At 33.8% G+C, this 21,396-nt stretch overlaps 3 protein-coding genes across 9 annotated transcripts in view; 2 read left to right on the top strand and 1 right to left on the bottom strand.

Annotated features, from left to right (window-relative positions):
• Positions 1-9,818, top strand: part of mipol1 (mirror-image polydactyly 1) — a 176,727-nt gene extending 166,909 nt beyond the window's left edge. For 4 of the 5 annotated variants that reach the window (XM_087288603.1, XM_087288602.1, XM_087288604.1 and 1 more), the window contains one exon: positions 8,506-9,257. In XM_087288603.1, the coding sequence (XP_087144729.1) occupies positions 8,506-8,572 (67 nt within the window). In that variant the 3' untranslated portion in view covers positions 8,573-9,257. 5 annotated transcript variants of the gene reach the window in all.
• A 4,704-nt stretch (positions 9,819-14,522) lies between these two features.
• Positions 14,523-17,411, bottom strand: foxa1 (forkhead box A1). Its single transcript, NM_131284.2, has 2 exons — positions 17,176-17,411; positions 14,523-16,204 (listed from the first exon to the last, which is right to left on the bottom strand). The coding sequence occupies exons 1-2, from the start codon at positions 17,245-17,247 to the stop codon at positions 14,993-14,995; spliced, it is 1,284 nt and encodes a 427-aa protein (NP_571359.2). The 5' UTR covers positions 17,248-17,411; the 3' UTR covers positions 14,523-14,992.
• Positions 17,412-20,279: 2,868 nt separating this feature from the next.
• The window catches only part of ttc6 (tetratricopeptide repeat domain 6), a 63,872-nt gene continuing 62,755 nt past the window's right edge, over positions 20,280-21,396 (top strand). For all 3 annotated transcript variants that reach the window (XM_087289768.1, XM_087289769.1, XM_087289767.1), the window contains exon 1: positions 20,280-20,390. The gene's annotated coding sequence lies outside the window, so the exon portion shown is untranslated. The remainder of the gene's footprint in view (positions 20,391-21,396) is intronic.

Here is a 21,396-nt window from a genome sequence, read left to right as displayed (position 1 = left end):
CATTAAATTACACTTTTTCTTTTTTCTTTTATCTATCTCCCTCTCTCTCCCCCAAAGCATCCAAATTTAGTTAAACACATAATAGGTTGTTAATAAGTAAAGCTGTTGTTTGTGGAGTTACATATTGATCCTCTGCTGAGATTTTGAGAGGTTCAATGTGTTTTATTTCAGTTTATTTCGTCTACGGCTCTGACTGAAGGTAGATGTAGTTTTGTGTATTAATCAGTATACTATAGTGAGAGGCATTTGCTTGTACCAGTGATTGGTTTTGTTCAGGAAACTGTATAAACAGATCCCAAATTTTATGGTACTGCTTTGTTTTTGCCTCTTAAACAGTAGGTAATTTTTTCTAGTGCAATGTAATGTGTCAAATGCCCCCCCTCCATAAAACTCAAGAATTATGTTTCAGCTCATTTTAAATACGTTGTTTAAACAAACAGCAAACGTCTTTTTTTTATTTTTTATTTTTTTAGTTCTATTAGCAACAGTGACCTTTTCTAAATATTAGTCTGCTGTTTTGAACCATCCCCTCCCCCTCGTCTCTGCATCGTGACGCATTTCTGTCGGCCTCGGAGAAATGCATATGGTCCTGCGGCTGCTCTTCAATCTCTCCATACAGGAAAACAGGTGGAGAGTTGGGCGAGAGCAAGGCTCGGGTCACACCACTCCCATATGCTCACTTGATAAGACTGAGAAACCTCAGTAGACAATACTAACACTGGCTATGCGAAGCACGTCTTATGAGGGTTTCTCTATTAGAGCCAGGCTGTGTTTTTGCACTAGCAAACCAGCTTGAGCACAAATTTTTAATTTTTATTGGTTGTTTTTAAAATCCTGAGCTCTCTATAATCTGATATTATCACGCATGCTGTGTATTTATTTTATTATTTAATTATACTTCAGCTTGCTTCACTTTTAAGTCTCGTTTTTAATTCACTGAGCAAATACACAAAAAATGTCTTTTATTGTGGAGAGCTATGAGAGATTTTATAAGTATGAACTCATATTTGCTTTAGTCGTTTGTTTTAATGCATTGTCTAAAATAAATTAATGAAATTAAGATGTATCCAAATTGCTTTTATGTACAGCTATGAAGAAAGAATTGAGACCACTTGAAAATTCACAGTTTCTCTTAATTTACTGGATTTGTTAGATATGAGTGTGTGTAAAATGTTAATATTTGTTCTATTATAAAGGTCTGATAGCATTTCTTTCCAGTTTTATTTTCAAAAAAATGATAATAGTTCAGAATAATGCACGTTTTCATTAGTTCTGATTGACAATAAGGGTTATTCCACCATATTTTGATTTAATCATTCTTGTGGAGATCAAATTTTGCTAGTGTGTTGTCTTAAAATCAATCTAAACATCTGAAATCTTCTGTTGCTTCATGATTAAATTGCTCTTAATGACAACATTATTATTTTAGATATGGAATAAATGTCATTAGTAGCTTACAGAATAAATCAAATATTACATTTCACTTGCATAACTATTATTATATACACAATGTATTCTTTTTTCCATAGCTGTGTATACTTTCCAAAATATGTAATGTTCCATTGTCATTGATATACGTATTATGTACAAAATCAACAACATACACTGTAAAATAAATGCTGGGTTCTACACAATTCCTTCATGTTGTGCCAACACAAATCAATTAAGTTGGCTCAATCATTTTTATAAATTTAAGTGGATCGAACATAATCTAATTAAGTTGCCCCCCCCCCCCCCCCAAATAAAAAAAACAAACAAACTTTTGATTCCACTCAATTATAATGAATAGTTTGAAAGTCATTTAGTGAGTGTCTACACTTTAGAAAATCTGTTGCTTCTTACATATTTCAAGCGGACTTAAAACATTAAGTTAAAATTTGTTTTACCTATAAAAAAAAAACAAGTTAAAACCTGATTAACTTTCTACATGAAGTTAAAGTAACATAAAAACATAAGTTGTTATGAATTTTTATATACATATTTTCAAAATTATAGGTCGAAATAAGTAATTGTACAGCATTTTATATGATTTATTAAATATTAATATTGACAAATGGGTTAGGTCTGGTAGCATTAAGAATTGTGGTAAATTAAAATCATTTACAATGGCAATTAATTACTATTTTAGTGCTGCTCTGTAATGCTTTAATCTCTGTTCAATACGTCATTAAATTATTATTTAAAAAAAAGATTTTTTGGTATAAACAAAGTCTGTTGAACTGCTTGACATTTGACCCCCTCTATCTGTCACATCACACCCATTCTACAACAGCTTCACTGGCTTTCCATCTTTTTCAGAATTCATTATAAAATATTTCTTCTCACTTTTAAAGCCATCCACAATCTCGCTCCTCCATACGTTGCTAATCTTGTTCATATCGCCACACCTTCTCGAACACTCAGGTCTTCTTCTTCCATTCACCTCACTGTTCCCTCTGACCGCCTTGTCATCATGGGGAGCAGATCCTTCAGCCACTCTGCTCCTCAGCTTTGGAATTCACTTCCTCCTGATCTCTGTAATTTAGACTCTCTTTCACAATTTAAATCCAAAGTCAAAACACAGTTTAAAATTTGCATTTTAAAACTTGTGTTGTATTCGTTTGACTTTTATTGTGTTTTTATTTGAAATGACTGTTCTAGCTGTCCTGTTTGGTGACCTTGAGTGCCTTGAGTGTCGTGAAAGGCGCCTTTAAATAAAATGCATCATCATCATCCTCCTCATCATCATCATTTTAGTCTGTGTCTTCTGTATATCATGGTGTAGTGCTTATGTTTCTTCTCAGAATACAATGTAAACTAGATTCTTAAAGTTTGAGAACAAACTTTGAGGCTGGCTTGTGAAAGCCTGATGGTAATAGTTTATTTAGTTTAAACAGTTTTAAAAAGTATGAAAAGATAGATAGATAGATAGATAGATAGATAGATAGATAGATAGATAGATAGATAGATAGATAGATAGATAGATAGATAGATAGATAGATAGATAGATAGATGGATGGATGGATGGATGGATGGATGGATGGATGGATGGATGGTGTGCTAGCATGAGTCAAACAAGCCAACCCCCGCTTCTCTACGATGTTCTGATACTGAGATATAGCTGCTGTTATATCGTTGCTAGGTTAGTCTGTTTTGTTGCTATGGAGTGGATTGACAGCTTAGACTAATGATGTATCAAAGCTTCTTGCCAGTATGAACAGTTAAAAGCAACACCCATGTCTCTATCACACTGCAGCATGACGATATCAATCTGAACCTCTATAATGGCAGTCTATGGGACCGTTGCTAGGGTGCCGTATCTGGTTGTTAGGGGTGTGGCTAGAAAGTTAAAAGCTCATCAGTTATTGGTAGTTTGGTAGTCTGAGTTAAATGAGCCCAGTTAGAAGTCTGTGCAACAGTCTGATGTAGAGTTATGAGCTCACAAAGTTTGACCCAATGTAAAGTCAATGAGAGTCTTTTGCAGTGGAAGTCTATGGGACAGTTTCTAGGGTCCCAAAAGTAGTTGCTAGGGTGTGGCCAGAAAGTTAAAAGCTCATCAGTTATTGGCAGTTAGGTAGTCTGAGTTAAATGAGCCCAGTTATAAGCCTGTAGGTAAGTCTGATGCAGAGTTATGAGGTCACAAAGTTTGGTCCAATGTTAAGTCAATTGGATTTTTCAGACAGTCCCGGGACGTTTTTCGGAAAACTAAAAGTCGGATCAGTCGGAAAAGATATAGCAACCCGAGTCAGACCAGTTTGGAGGTCTGGTGTGAGTTTGGTGGTCATAGCTTGAAAGCTCTAAGAGGAGATAGAGTTTAATTTTTAGTCTCAGAAGAAAAATAGGATAACAATAGTCTGGCTTGCTACATAAGCCAGCCTAAATATAAATACATAAATAAAATATTTGAAACTTCATGACACGTAAAGTCTTAAGTATTACATAAATATATTTAATTGAAAATGTATTCATCAGCTTTTTGGAAAGGGCACTTTATACTATATAACTGAAGATATACTTATATACTGTCCAGCCTATACACAACACTTTAAACCCCTTCAGACCCAAATTATGTTGCAAGTTTCTGAAAAATGTATGTTTCCACAGTTCTTCCTATAAATGAGATCAAATTACAATAATAAATTACAATAATAAATTACAATAATAAAAATTCAACACCTTTTAAGTATATACACTTCCGGCGGCGAAGTGTATAGTTCCGGCGGCGAAGTTCCGGCGGCGAAGTTTCTGGCAGAGTAGCGAGTGAAAAAATGTGCTTGCAGAAATTGGAATCAAAATTTAAATTATATATAACAAGCATCGTATTCTTTCTAATCCTCGCCCAGTTTTAATACAAGTTGTTTTTATATTTGTGGCTGTGAAGTTTATTAAGAATATATAGCCTACTTTATTTTTTTATACTTTAAGTGATCTGCTTGAGGTAGGTCACGTTTATCAATGGTAAGTTTTAGCCTAAGTTTACATCAATAACATAATGTGTATTGTCCTTTACCAAAAAAAAAAACAAGAAAAAAAAAACATTATTATACATAGTTGCCTGTAGCCTAAAGGCCGCAAATGCATTAAAAGGCAAGCGCATATCTTAGCCTTGAGTTTGTTCACACTCTGCCTGTATTAACATAAATGTTGTATTTTAATATAGCTTATTTTGATGAATTAGCTCTAACCTTCGACAGTTTTTTCTTCTTTTTCCGCGGTTATGCGGCATTATATTTCACACACATTTGCAAGGTGACTGAATATGAAGTTAAAATACAAAACATACTGAGCCATAAGTAAAAAAAAAACAAAACAACAGTTATAGCTACTTTAAAGGAGAACATTGACGTTTTGAAAAAAAAATGAACAGAACTGAAACTAAATTATTAAAAATAAACCTGCAAGACTTAATTTATGTCCTGCGGCAAAAATAATTTTATTATACTTTTAGTGATCTGCTTAAGGTAGGTCAATTTATTTTTCTCAGTGTTTCACGTACTGTACGGCAATGTCTTTAAATAAATAATTTATTTAGGCCTATTTTCATTATTCATTTATTTTCATTATTCGTTTATTATTCGTTTATGTACAATTGTTGAGACATAAATAAGATAGTAAAATATAATCAACAACGAAAATGGAAATAAAAACAGAAATAAAACATAAATGAAAATGTCTTGTCTTAGTCCTATCAAAATAGCAAACACTGAACATCTTTCTATATTTAGGCTGCTTTATTTATTTATTTATTTATTTATTTATTTATTTATTTATTTAAGACTACTTATTTGTACTAAATGTTTGTGCTTTCATTTTAGTTGTCTTTTACTTCTTCAATTCTATTTTCCAAAACGAATCCTCTTTGCACTTAAAAAGTTTACACTAAAGCGTGTTAACAAATTTTAAATGATTAATGAAGGAATTATAATGCTTTGACTTATTGTTTAATATCATTTACAAGCACAGTAGCTGTATGATCTATTTCTGTCCGTTCGCATCCCGTCCCTTTGCGCCCCCTGGCGGCTCATTCACAAACTGCGGTCATACACTAAAAACAGAGCGGCACCTATTTCAAACGGCGGCGGTACCAGCCGCGGCGTTAATAGCCACTTTGAACTCTCACCTACTGTATATTGTTTGCTCATTTCAATGGACATCAGGTCAGAACAGTTGTAATTTCCAAACATTATACCCACATAAAATACCAAAATAAAACATGCATGATTGCTGGTATAATCTTGAAATTTTTTTACAAAATCACAAACATTAAGATTTTAACATTTTACTTTAGTTTTGAGGTTTTTGTTGAACAGATTGCACCTTGTTTATAACAAACTTCATCTTCCTCATCACTCCACAAAATGTCCACATCTGAGATATTTCCATCTGTTATATGCTCAAGAACATCAAGGTCTGTATATTCCGCATATGAAATTGTTTCAGCAATGAATTGGTACATCGATAAAGTCTTGTTTATGTAAAAAAGTTCAATCACAATTACTGGAGATTTAATTTCAGTAAACAGATTTTGAACCCGTTGTACATCCTAATGGACAGACATGTTGAAAAAAAAATCCTGATCCAAAGCTTGCAATATAACAAAATATTTTCAACTGTAAGTGCAATCCCTCTTTTATGATTTTTTTTTACAATCTATTAAATATTGGCTAACATATCAACACATCTGAATAAAAACATTGTAAATTATTCAGCTGGAAGGGCATCTGCTTCGTAAAACATATGCTGGATAAGATGGTGGTTCATTCCGCTGTGGTGACCTCTGATTAATTAAGCCGAAAAGAAAATGAATAAATGATTAAATGTAGCCTACATCTGGAGTGAAGTGATGCCATTCTGCTTTTCAGTGTAATGGATTTCTTTCAAATTACAACATCCTGGGCCTGATTACTGCCATTTGATTGGATGACAATCGTCCACTCTTATGGACTGCAGGCTTTAAATGAGATGAAATGCTCAGGAACCACAAGAAACATGGGCTGACATGTCTATTGTAATAAACACAGGGTCCGAAGGGCACAAGTCAACACAAATCAATTAAGTTAGCTCAATCATATTTACAAATTTAAGTGGATTGAACGCAAACCAATTGAGTTGTCCCCAACAAACCTTAAGAATTGTGTTGATTCTACTTATTTTAAATAAGCAGTTTATGTTTGCTTTATTCATAGAGCATATTTAAAAACAACAGATGTTGACCAAAGTGCTTTACAAAAAGACCAGCATACAAAATCTATACTTACAGTATACAAAAATAAGCAAAATATATAAAACAGATTAAAATGAATTGTTTGCAATCAAAAAGCAAGAGAAAGAAGGTGATTTTTTAGACGAGACTTAAAAGCACCAAGAGAAGAACATGACCTAATATGTAAAAGCAGACCACTCCACAGACAGGGGGCTGTAGCAGAAAAAGCCCCGTCACCTCTTGATTTCAACCGTGTTTTGGGGACAACTAGCTGAAACTTGTTTTCTAACCTGATTGGCCTCACTGTAGCATGCCAGTGATGAAGCTCACCGATGTAAATAGGTGCCAGACCAGTCAAAGTTTTAAAAACAAGTAGCAGTAACTTATATTGAATCCTAAATTGGACTGGGAGCCAGTAAAGAGATGATAAAACAGGTAAGATGCTAGAAATTTTTTTGTCCCAGTTAAAAGCCTAGCAGCTGCATTTTGAACCAGCTGCAGGCGTGCAATTGAAGCCTTCAAAACTCCTGAATACAAAGAGTTGCAGTAGTCCAATCTGAACATAATAAAAACATTGATGATAGTTTCCAGCTCTTTAGAAGACAGATAGGGCTTCAATTTGGCAATGTTTTTTTAATTGATAGAAACCACTTTTGATGACTAAATTCATTTGCGTGTCAAACTTTAACTCAGTGTCAAAAATAACTCCTAAATTTTTGCGTGACTGTGAACCTTAGGCTTGAATGAACCTAATTGATTAATTGTAGATTCACAGACACTCAGAGGGCCAAACACTAGTACTTCAGTTTTTGATTCATTCAAGTGTAAAAAATGACCAGCCAACCATTCCTTAATCTTGTTAAAACAGGTAAAAAAAGGACTGTAAACCAGTTTTCTCCCATTTTTATGGGCATATAAAGCTGAATATCATCTGCATATAGATGGTAGCTTACGTTATGCTTCTTAAAAATAGCAGCCAAGGGAAGCATAGATGGAAAATAGAGCTGGGCCAAAAACTGAGCCTTGGGGGACACCAGACTCCATACATGCAAATGAGGAAGAAAATTTTCCTAATTGAATAGAAAAGGTTTAATTTTAAACACACAGCAATACACACACACACACACACACACACACACACACACACACACACACATATATATATATATATATATATATATATATATATATATATATATATATATATATATATATATATATATATATATATATTATTATTATTATTATTATTATTATTATTATTATAATTATTATTATTTTTATTTTATTTTTTTTCAATATGTGTGCTGCAATTCTGAGAATATTTTGGTGCCCGATCATTTAAATCACATGTTTTCCCTGTGATCACAGCATTTGAACTAAGGTTAAAGTTTCCGAGTGTCTTTTACTATTCATTTGGGGAGCAGCAGTGGCATTGGTTTTGGCTGGAGAGAAGCAGTTTCTCTTTTCATCCCCGTGTTATTCGTTTGCTTCAGAAGAATCCCTTCACCCATCTAGATCTCCCTCCGTTTCCACAGAGTCTGCGGGATCATCGCCCTCATAAGCGCAGGTTTACTCACCCCGACCAATCACATGACACCACACACGGCCTTCTGTTTGCCCGAGTAAAGGCAGGCGGATATTCGCAGGATTTGGGCATTGACACCAGCACGGATGTGTCTCACCCACTTTAAGAAGTGTCTACATCCAGTCTCCGCATCTTCTCCTCCGAAAACAGCAAAAGAGCCGGCCAGCGTTTGTCTGGCTCTCTCATTCATTTACACAATCACTCATTTCTGCTTTCTCTCTCTGTGTGTGTTCAGGTTGGAGCGTTTGGTGGAGGTGTTGCGGAAGAAAGTGGGCACTGGCAGTGTCCGAAAAGTCATCTGACCCAAGCAGACGGCCACATCTGGTGACCAGGCTGCGGCGTTTAACTCTGAGCAAACAGCCGAAAGCCTGGCCTGGGCAAACACAGGCTGGAAGTGGTGCTCTCTCTTTTCTTTCTTTCTTTCTCTCTCTCTTAGTCCTGTTCTCATTCCAGGCCAGGCTCAGAAAAAAACGCCATCGTAAATGTTTAACCACATTCTCTCTGCAGTCGCCAATGAGAGTGTGGATACTTCACTCGATCTGCTACTCCAAAGGTTTTTCTTTCTTCTCCTCTCAGACACTTACTTGCCGTGCGACATTATATAGTCTGGTTAAACATCAGGAGTTTGATTGGATCCAGTTAGTGAGATTTTTTTCCCTTCTTTATATAAATCCTGCTTTTTTTGGACCAATGGAGGAGCTTTTAAGTATTGAAGAAACACTGAAATAAATGATTGATTGGATTTCCTACATTTTTTGAGGTAACTGGTTGCAAAAGATTCAAATGAGCTGAATTTAAACAAACAAAATAATTTTAGTAATGTTCAACTTCATTTGTTTGTTTAAATTCAGCCCATATAAATTGTTTGCAAGCACTTACCTTGAATAGAGAACAGTATTAATCCTTATTTTCAGTGTGGTGATGGACAATCTGAGCTGTAGATGTTTTAAATTTTTGGCCCACATGAATAAAGGGAGTTAAAACAAATGTATACAGTGTGTCCATCAGCAGTGAGTGTTTATGCTCATGTATGTTTAGTGCTATTTTGTATTAAATTGGTTTTGTGCTTTACCAGTTAGTGTTTTTGAATGGTGACAGTCAATATTATAAAAAATAGTCTTGAAATTTGTTAAAACCATCAAACCAAATCAAGGTTTACAGTCCACTAATAGAGAATACTAATAGATATACTTTTTTATTTTAAGCCCCTCAACACTCACAGACATGCAAACACATCTTCTTTTTTGTCAAATAAAATCAATGATAAAACAACAAATACTGGCCTTAAAACTATGTAAAAGGTGTGTGTTAATTATTTTACAGCTCACTAATAGAGAATACTAATAGATATTTTTTTTTTATTTTAGCCCCTTAACCCTCACACACACACACAAATGTAATTTTTGTCAAACAAAACCACTGATAAAACAAACGTTTTACAACAAATACTGGCCTTAAAGTTGTGTCAATTCATTCATTCATTCATTTTCTTTTCGGCTTAGTCCCTTTTTTTAAATCAGGGGTCACCACAGCAGAATGAACCACCAACTTATCCAGCATATGTTTTACGCAGCAGATGCCCTTCCGGCTGCAACGCTGTGGGAAAGTTGGGTAAATTGTATGTAATAATTATTTATATTAATGATATTACATTTAGTTTTTAAAATCAAAATGCACCCAATGTTGGGTCAAATATAGAGAAACCCAGCTGGGTTGAAGTGTCATTTAAATTTAATATAAAAAAGAAAGAAAGAAAAAAGACTTTGGGTTTGTCCATATTTAACTCACTTTTGGGTTATAACAACCCAGAGTCCATTTTAAATAAAAAAAAAAATGTAATAAAGGATATTCACAACAGTGAATGTAATATAATTAATACAAGCATTTTAGAGTGTATTTATAACACATTAATGCATAACTTATCTCTTTTTTTAATGAAAAACATTTAAATGCTTAATATTGTGAATGTTTGTCATTAATATTTTATTATAATATTTTTATTTTATTTAATATTTCATTTATTATGTATTACTCTCTAAAAAGCATGCTCTAAAATGTGTATTATTACTTTTAACACTATTACTAAATACTACAATCATAGCCCAGACAAAATCTGTCAAATTTGACAGTGTTATTGCTACTATTTTTGTGTTACATAAAACTTGTTCTTAAATTAAGATTATTTTTTACCTCGTTTAAAATTAGAGCCCGAAATTATGCATAAAAAGTCAAATAATCTGCTGAATTTTGCTATAATTAAATTGTATTAACTTAAATAATGAATGTCACCGTTAATACCATTATTAAATGAAGATTTAGTAAATAATAATAATCGTTGAGAAGCTAAATGAGATGTAAATTCTGCAGATATGTCTGGTGTCATTTAGACATTTATGTCATTTATAAAAGAAAAGAAACGAAGACACTATTAATGCGGATCTAATCATAAAATTAAATGAATTAATTGAGGGTTTTTAAAAATGAAAGCTTATCAAATATATAAAAAAAACAACATTCGTAAATAATAAATACAATAAAGGAATGCACGTTACATATATATTTTTAAATGCTCATCGAATAATGTATATAAATAGACACAAAGCATTTCGCAGATGTAATGAAACCTTTAAAAACCCTCCGAATTCTTTGAGTTCTCCAGCTTGTGCAGTGGCTGTTCAATGGCGAGTGCTTTGCATGCTGATAATTGACAAACATAAAATGGACCAAAGAGATCTGTCGACCTTTATCAACGACTAGATACCCCAAACAATTATATAAGCATGGTTTATGTTGCCTTTCCCCGGCCGTCCTTCAACAGAGCTGTTTTTCGGCCTGATCGATTGTGTACTCAGAAATATGTTATAGATGCAGAGGCGAATAAAGAAGGCCAGGCGTGCCGCTGAGTTTCCCTCCCCTCAAATAAACGTCCGACACCCAGACAAGCTTGTCGATTTTTCCTCCTAGTTTCCCTGGAGAAGCCACAACCTGGGTGTCCCTTCACAACCCTATGGAAAACACTTGCGCTTTTGATGGTGCAACATTTTGCGCTCCAGACCAAACTTTTGTATTGAGACGCGCATGCTTTTTTAAATGATTTGTTTGAGATGTGGATGTTCAGAGTGGGTGTGGAGGCTCGAGTCTGTGTTTATAAGACCATGTGGAGTGAAATGCCCCCATTACCGCCTCCCAAAATTCAGTGTGCGTGATCATCGACTTACAAAAAAACTTTTATACGCTTTAATTAAAACCGTGTTTCGGCTGCACATATTGAATGACCCTCGGAGAAAAGCACCACTGATCCGGTTGCTATAACGACACCAAATATTTCAAGCTCTCTCTCTCTTTTCTCTCTCTGTCTGCTTCTGTTTTGCTCATAGTAGCTGTTTATTTGTGCACAAATAATAAATCTGTGGGGTGTTTTTATTTTTTCACAGGTTAAGATGGTTAATTTGTGTGCTGTTTGAGGGGTTTAAATTGTGTTTTGTTCGTGAGTTTTGCGGGTACAACGTGATATATTGATTTAGAGAAGTGCGCAATTTCAAAATAGCCTTCTAACCCTAATTATTAGATATGTTTAGTGATAAATATATGTTCAGGAATATTATTATTATTATTATTATTATTATTATTATTATTATTATTATTATTATTATTATTATTCCAAGTGTGTTATTTAGCTAATAAACTTTAAAATGCTCCTTGCATTAATAATAATAATGCATTAATTAGTGTATCTGGACAGTTAAATCCGAAATAATTTCTCATTGAAAAATAAAGAAAATGAATAAGTAACATTTAAAAGAGATCAAAAATTAAAAATGCATTTTAGTGTTTTTTTATTTAAAATGAACGCTAAATAAATAAATAAACAAGAGTAGCATAAATATTAACAATACATGATTTATAAAATAAATTAATAAGTTTAATATAGCTTTATATAAAATAAATGCTGATCGAATAATGAAAAATAATTAATTAACGGAGGCTTTATAACAATTATAGCTCACCGAATGTTAAATAAATAACATTTGTAAAAAAAAAATGCATGCAATAAATGAATGCACTAAGTTTATTTAAAAAATAAGATGATGATCATCAAATAATATACATGAATGTAAAAAATCGAATGTATTTTTAATAACAAAATAAATGCACAAGTTGGAGTTTTTATTTCCACCCGCCCAATAAAAGTCTACCGAAACCAACTGGCTGTTTCTACCCATGCAGAGCCCCTGCTGCAGAATAATGAAGACACAAAACATGGGAGAGCGAGACCACCAACCTGACATGGTCGACGCATATTAGAGGGGCACAAAGCTCTAATAAACTTCTCCCGTATCATTTTTAATGGAAAAGCAGCTGCTTCTAAAGCTGATGTCGGATAGAGATCTCTCCCTCTTCTCTCTCGCCCTTTCAAAGGCCCTTTCTTTCGTGTGTGTGTGTGATTCTGAAGGGGTATTGCTTTGCTCTTTTCGTTGGCCAAGCACAATTGTGTTATTGGAGATAATTAATTCAATCCCCATCAGAAGGTATTAGGAGCGCCTTGGCCCTGTAGTGCTTTTCCAAACGCAGAATGAAAAGAGCGAGAAGAAAGGTCTACGGTAGACCCGCTGATGGGCGCTTTGAACTAAAGGGCCGTGCGCATTGTTGTCGAAATTTTGCTCCATAAGGCTGAAGAAAGCGCCAGAGCTTTTGATGGGGGAACGAGAAATGCCACATAAGTTTGGACACTGCCTGCTGATCGCATATGTTACGCCTTCGACGAGTTTGCCTCGTGCATTAATTGTACAACGCAATCTAGGAGCGTTATAGAAATTGCGTCAATTGCAAACGACCAAATTCCCATGCAGTTGATTGCATATCTAAATTATACATGCACGCGTTAGATTGCATTATATATGAGAGGTAAATAAGCAGGTCGTTATGCATTCGTTTTCTATAAAATGTTAAATATTTGTATTGTATTATTATTATTTTGCGGACCGATAATTAATAATCTTTGGTTGTTGTTTTTTTTCTAATTGAACCGAATCAAGTTACCTTTCTATCATAAAGATTTAAATAAAACCATAATATCCGATAAAGCCTTTGATTATGTGTGAACCAAACATACATAATCAAATTAGACAGCGATAATATGCGATAGTACAGTTGATTTAATGCATGAGTTAAAACATTAGAATCAAATTGTATAGTATTTAATTTATTTGTAAATCCAGATTATTTTCATTTTGATCTTTATTTTAGTTAATAAACTAAAACATTGTGTTTTACAATGCACTGAATGCGGCATGCGCATGATTAGAGAAGATCATTTACATTGTTCAAACACGTCATTAAAATTAATTGTACATTTAAATCGTTGCCCTCTAAAAAAAGGTCAATTTTATTTTTTAAATGCTGTCGAGTAGTTTATTTTTTTATACATTTTGAATATAATTTATTGCGATTAATTTTAACTTCTTCGCCTTAAAGCTGATGGTGCTTAAATTCAAAATCATATAAATCGACCGCAACGGAACAAATTGAGTTTAATATTATTATTTTTATTCGTATTGCAAATAAAATATATAGATATCAGATGTATATATTTATTTTATAATCTTCGCATCTCGAGATTTCTCAAGCATGGGTCAATTATCCATTTTATTTACGCATCGGGGGGGAATTACAAGATAATTAAATGAATTTCACGGCTTCTCAGCCAAAATGCGTGTATACAAAATACCATGATCAAAGTCAAATCTGTTCAGGTTCACGTGCCCATCATGTAGGTTACGCTGCACAAAAAGATGATTTGGCCTCTCTATGATATTGTTTAAAATCCCATTTAAAACGAGATCGGATCTTTTATGAAGGCAGTCTTTGAGGCTGCGCGTGTGTTAGACTTGGATTTTCTCTTGGTCTTTTACCAACATCGAGTCAAAAACAGACGAGCTCGGCCAAAAGCTGGAGAGCACACAGTCTATACAGGAGAAATTCACTTGATTGAAAAGAGTACATTTGTATTTTAATTTAAAGTCTTACTGATGCTATCGAGCATGCTGTAGACCTAAAATAATGCAAATGCAAAAAAAGGAGGAGATTGGAAAGATAATCGGTTAATTCTGAAATCTTGAACAGTTCAATAATAATTATTATTGATAATAATAATAGCAATAGTAGTAATTGCAGATACAATTTCACAATGACACAATACATGCATGAATGCGCCTTCATAATTTTACATCTTTCCATAAAATGTCACAAACGTTTTGCTTGATTAAGAAATACATATTTTATTCACAATGCATTTCCACCTTGGATTAATTTATTTCAATACAAGATTGGGAAGTGTTTTTGTCAAAACGAGGTAAGTAGACCCCAAAAATAATGAGTAAAATGACAACATTCAAATACATCTGCAACAGACAGGGGCTTCGCTTTTATACCAGCAACAAGACCAAAAGTTGACCTTCATTCGTGCACGTTGTAACACAATGGGGGAACTACAAGTTTGGGGATCACAACGAGTATTTTTACAAGCTCAAAATGATTTAAATACACTAGCAATGATTTATAACTGGGATATACAATCATTGGGAACACTTTACAATATTTTATTATACACATACACATTTTGTTATATTTTAAAGTAACAGTTCTTTTGCACCAAGTGCATGCAAAAAATAAAATAAAGTTTGTTTTTCGTTTGTTTTGTTTTTTTTTTCGCTGGCAACTGACTACGATGTATTGAGAACAGGCCTGGAATACACACCTTGGTAGTAAGAGGCCTCTAAAGCCGCCGAAGGGTCCATGCTGGCTCTCCCGGCCATGGGCAAATTGGAAGACATCCCTGAGCCGTAGGAGGAATATTGCAACGCTTGTTCGTAGGCTTTCAATTCCAGTTTATGCTGTTGCTCTGAAGAAGACATTAAATTATTGATGGAAAACGGGTGGTTGAAGGAGTAATGGGGGTCTCCTTTGAGGTGCAGCTGGGATTCGTGGGCCATAGAGTGCAGCGAGGACAGGGACGTAGAGACCGGGTGCACCTGCGGGCCACCGCTCTTCAGTTCCGAGTTGGCGGAGCTCCCGCTCCTGTGGTCCAAACTAGGCGGACTGGACGACTGGTTTGAGGAGGTGATGGAGCTGGAGTCCATGTGCACGGGTTTGCTGCTGGTGCTGTCGCTGGCCGGAGAGCCCGAGCCGCTGGACTGCTCTCTCTTTCCCTCTGACCTTTTTCCGTCGGGCAACTTTTTGTCGCATTTAAAGCGCTTCTGTCTTCGCAGGTAACAGCCATTCTCAAACATATTCCCAGAATCAGGGTGCAGGGTCCAGTAGGAGCCTTTTCCCGGCTTGTCGGGTGACCTGGACACTTTGACGAAGCAGTCGTTGAACGACAACGAGTGCCTGATGGAGTTCTGCCACCTTTGCTGGTTCTGACGGTAGTAGGGGAACAAGTCCATTATCCACTGGTAAATCTCACTCAAGGTAAGCATTTTGCTGGGTGCCTGCTGGATAGCCATTGTGATGAGGGAGATGTAGGAATAGGGGGGCTTCGCGTGCGGGTAACTCCTCCTGAAAGTCTTGTTGTCTCTGGCCCGGTTCAGGTTGGGCTGCGCGTAGGTCATGGAGCTCATGGTGGGGCTCATGCTGGTGTAGGGGTTCAGCGCGTTCATGGAGCTGTGCTGAGCCGTCATGGCGTTCAGGTTGGACGGGCTGAGCGCAGTGCCCATGCTCGACACTCCGCCGCCCATCCCGTTCATGGCGCCACCGGTGGGCATCCCGGCCATGGTGCCCGGGCTCAGCCCGGCGCCGAGCGCTGGGTTCGCATAGGACATGTTGAAAGAACTGGAAGTCATATTCCCACTGGTGGACATGCCCATGTAACTGTTCATATTATTCATGGAGCTCAGCCCAGGGTTCATGCTGCTGTTCGTCATGGGAGAATAGACCTAAAATACATAAATGTGTCTTTATTACTATTATAAAAATTATATATTTGGCTATTATGCACGTTTTTAAGACAATCATTCAATTTCAAATTGTTTACAAATAGTTCGTTAAACAATTAGGTTAGTTAAAATATATAATGCTGCTGATTATACATTTAAAGCAACAAAACCGCAATTTCATTAATCGCCATTGAAAATTATGAAAATTATTTGTATTTGTTGATGTAATCGATAGACTAATGTTTTCAACGTGCTCTTCTTAAAATAACGAACACTGAATATGCCATCGCAATATGCTTGTTTTTATTGTAGAAGTGTAAACATTGTACACTTTTATTGCGTTAAAGTTAATAAATGATTTCACTTTACAATCGCTCAAATTGAACTAGACAAAAACAGACATGAGAATTGTGTATACGTACGTAATCAAAAAAAAAGTAAATGTTTCAGTTCATTTAATGCAATAACATTTACAAAAACGTTCCTTTTCACAATAGTGTATTTAGAAAAAAATATTTCTTTGCATTATTAAAATGTTCTTCTGGTAAAACTGTTATTTTTACAACTGTTCACTGAAAGTTTCTTTGGAGAACCAAAATAGATCTTCAGAGAAAAAAAACCTATCTGGAACGTTTGTTTATTTATTTATTACGTGTATCGCTGATCATTTGAAATGACTGACTTTAAATTCGGCTGATCTGCTAAACTACCAATATCACACCATTGTGACCCACTTCCAACGGCATCACTACCGCCACCAAGTGGGTTAATCAATTGCGAATATTGTCCCACCTTTAAACAACATTTCTGTACAATATTTGACATGTAACTTTAAAAGATTTTTTGCAGCGTAAGCCCCAGTTTTCAATCTGTTATAGCATTGTTTACGTGCACTCAGTTGCAAACTTTCTGGCTACCAGAGCGGTCATCAGAGTGTCAGACATCAGAGCGCAGTAATAAATGTCTCTCACCTCTTGTGCATCATTATAGTAGCTGCTCCAGTCTGGAGTTTCGTGTCCTTCCATTTTCACTGCGCCCAACATTATGGAGGAAATCCACAGCTCGTGCACATGCAGTTCGCAGACTCACAGCGTGCGTGTGTGTGAGAGTGCGTGTGTGTGTGTGTGAGTGTGTGTGCGCGCGCGTCCTGGCACCGCGCGCAGTCACTGTTGGGATGTTGTGCGCGGCTTTGGGTAAAGTGAGGAAATGTTGGGACTGAACTGGAGATCTTCCCCTGTCTGTTACGTAGAACGCGGTACAGCCCACTTTCCGTTTCTCATTTGCCTGGATCTCACTCCTACTTCCAGGAACACGACTACTCTGATGTTTTTAAACAGAAATGCCCGTGTGTTTCATTGCACAATAACATTCACGCACACACACAAAAAGCTAAATATTAAATAAACGATAAAAAAACAAACAAACGATTGCGTCAAATAATAACAAATAAAATTGAATAAATAAGCAAAGCGATGTTATTTTTATTTCAAATATCATGCAATGTATTGCAGAAGTGAAGACAACTCTTTTAGCATATTGCATATTCTGGTTGTACGTACGCTACAATTGAATATATTTTCAGTTTAAATTATTGTGTTGAAATCATTTTAATTCGAATACTGTTTCATTTCTAGCATTTCTAAATGTTATATTTTATAATAGAACATTTATAATAAAAAGTTTCGCCAAAATAGTACATGTGCCATGCTTAATTTATCAACATGAAAATTGTGAAACATGTTGTCTCTGCTATCATGTTCTTTTTGGGGCATCAATTTTACATTAATATTTTCTGTAGGATGTTTTACAGTAATATATTTGTGCATGCATATGTGCTCAGCAAAATTGAGTACACCCCATTTTTTAATATTTTTATCCATTTCTCAGTGAATAAAAATAATGTAATTTGGTGAATTTAAACAAAACAGATTTATTAAACATATATCTTTATTAAAATAACATTTTAGTCACCAAACACATACAAATACAATTAAATTAAAGCAAAATATTGAAAAAAAATTACAACCTATAATTTCATATATATATATATATATATATATATATATATATATATATATATATATATATATATATATATATATATATATATATATATATATATATATATATATATATATATTTATTTATTTATTTATTTATATTGCTTCTGTGGATTTTTCCTCTTTTTAAAATTTGTATGTAATATTTTTCTATATCATATAAATTTGGGTGTACTAGTTTTTGGTATCGTAAATTACTTGTTAGATAAGCTCCAGATTTATCTTAAGCACTGACTGATCTAATATATAATATTGTATAGCTTCCTATTGTAAATATGATTTATAAATATAGATTTGTGAGGGGTCTATTTCTAAAGATGTTAAGTGGCAAACTCTTAGTTTAATAGATGTATATTTAATAAAACTGTTTTGTATGAATGCACCAAAAATATTGGCTACATTCACTGTGAAATTAATAAATTAATTATAATTAATTATAAAATTATAAAATAATGCTTCCTAATGTTCTTCGTTTATTCAGAATTTAAATAACATTTTAAAGATAATTAAGTGTATTTAAATATAATGTTTGTTAGTGTAATAAATAAAGTAAAAGGGTTACCAAAAGTTACCAAAAGCTGTACAAGCTTCACATTATAAAATATACTTTGTATTCCAGTCATTTATTGAATCATTGTAAATAAAAAGTGATTATTATTATTTATTATTACTGTTTTATCCATAAATGTTTATTGTGAAATTTACAGTTTATTCTGATTAATTATTTTATGTATTTTCTTTATTTTGTATTTTTATTTAATTATTATTAATATTTTTAATATTTTTTACTGTTTTCTATGTTATTAATATATATGTACGCCCATATATTTAATGTAAACTTTATATATTTTAAATGTATTTTTTATGTATTTTATTGAATTATTATTATTATTATTATTATTATTATTATTATTATTATTATTATTATTATTATTATATTTAGTATTAATACTATTGTTATACTATCATATAATATTATACTACTATTTATTGTGATATATATATATATATATATATATATATATATATATATATATATATATATATATATATATATATATATATATATATATATATATATATATATATATATATATATAGACACACACACACACACACACACACAGTTGAAGTCAGCATTATTAGCCCCCCCTGAATTATTATAAAGTTTATATTATTATTAACATTTTATAAAGTTTTAATATTAACTTTATAAATGCTTTGGCAAAACATTTGTGATGCCAATAAAGCATTTATTGAATTGAATATTTAGTGATTCCAGGGTTTAGGACGGAACTGGAAACCCCATCATCTCCCTCCTTTTATTTCTCAGATAAACAAGAGGTCACATTTCCCACTGTACACCTGCTAATGAGCGAATGACAGCACTGATCATCCACTTACAGCGGATTATCTCCAGTGATCTCTCACACCATTAGAGCACAGATCGATTCCTCACAGGACGGAATGAAATGGCCCTTGAAGCAAAGAACATTAGACCATGTCAAAGCCCCCATGAGAGAGAGAGAGAGAGAGAGAGAGAGAGAGAGAGAGAGAGAGAGAGAGAGAGAGAGAGAGAGCGCGCATATCATGTCTTGTCAGAAGATTTAATCCATGAATAATAAAATAATTTGTAAAAGAAAGAAAATGCACTATAAATTATAACTTTTAATAATTATTGCAATATTTTGATAAATAGATAGGTGGTTTAAACACCAATAAGCTAAAAAAAATTGTTATCTTAAGATATAGAGAATGAACAAGACATTGTTTTATTTGTCATTTGAATGTAGATCATAGACTCTAAAAGCATCTTTTGTTTTTAATTTTCTTCTAAATCAGGTCTACAACTTTCTAGGATTTATGCCAGTTTGTTTCCCAAATCTGTACATATGCAAAACACAAAATATGCGCAAATAAATGACAATTAACATAAACATTATGAGCATTTTCGTGTTTATTGTCACTTGCTGCTCTGGCACGCGCACGTGAACTGCCGGTTGCTAGGAGACACTGAGCGGCGTTTCTCTGTTTGAGTTCCTAAGGTAAAAAAAAAAATCTGCAGTTTTCCGCCTCAACTTTGTTTATTTTCGTGGATTTTCATCCGAAAATACAACAATCATAAGGTAAGCTATATTTAAATTACATTTTAAAGTTTTGTTAGTAGTTATTCCGTACGTTATAGAATGATTAGAACAACTTTCAAGCAAGCTGTAAGTTAGCTGGCTAACTGTTAATGTAAACGTCAGTAACGTTAGCGTAATCTCCGTCAATATCTTTCAAGCCTTTTATAAAAATATTTCAGTAGCAGTATGAACGTGTAAAGACAGTTTGTAATCATTATTTCAATTGAGTCAGAATAGAAAATGAGGGTACATGCAAAGTCTAACGTACAAATGAAATGCGTTTAGCTTTAGCTGGACTTCAGTCATATAAACCGGTCACACTTTATTTTGATGGCTTGTTTGTTGAATTAAGTTACATTGCATCTACATGCCAACTAATTCTCATTAGATTATTAGTAGATTGTGAGGTTGGGGTAAGTGTAAGTTGACATGCTCTGTTAAACTGAAAGAATGGTTAAAATCTTTACAGCAATGTGAGCATTAAGTAGGCTATTATTCTTTCAGGTTGGTCAGGTTTACATTTCTCTTTACAATGATTGACTTAAGTTGTATCTTTGTGACTCTGTATATGTTGTACATGTTTGTTGTATTGTGTTTTATTCTTGTTTGTTTATTTTTTATTTTTTAATGTAAAGCCTATCCAGGGACGAGGGCTGCAAATTAGTTTTATGATATATATGTACGCAACATTTTTGTATAACAATATCAAGTGTAATGTCCCTGTTAAATAAACAAGCAAATAAAAAAACATGTACTTGCAAAGTTTCTTATAGTCAGTTAAATGTCTGTTGAACGTCTCTATCAACAGACATTAAGCAGACAGTCTACTAATACTCAAATGAGTCATCAAATAAAGTGTTACCTATAAACCTGATGCAAAATAATGAAAATATAGTTGATTATTGTCACAAATTTTGAATCAGTTTTATTTTACGAAATCAGGCAAAAGACTCTTCCCAGCAGGCTTTTTTGTCAAAAAAAAAATGTCTAAAAGATTGTTAGACGT

This window comes from Danio rerio, chromosome 17 (genome assembly GCF_052040795.2).
Source record: "Danio rerio strain M-AB ecotype USA chromosome 17, GRCz13ab, whole genome shotgun sequence".
NCBI lineage: Eukaryota > Metazoa > Chordata > Actinopteri > Cypriniformes > Danionidae > Danio > Danio rerio.
The sequence above is the reverse complement of the archived record's forward strand: the minus strand, read 5'-3'. Positions and strand labels throughout refer to the sequence as shown.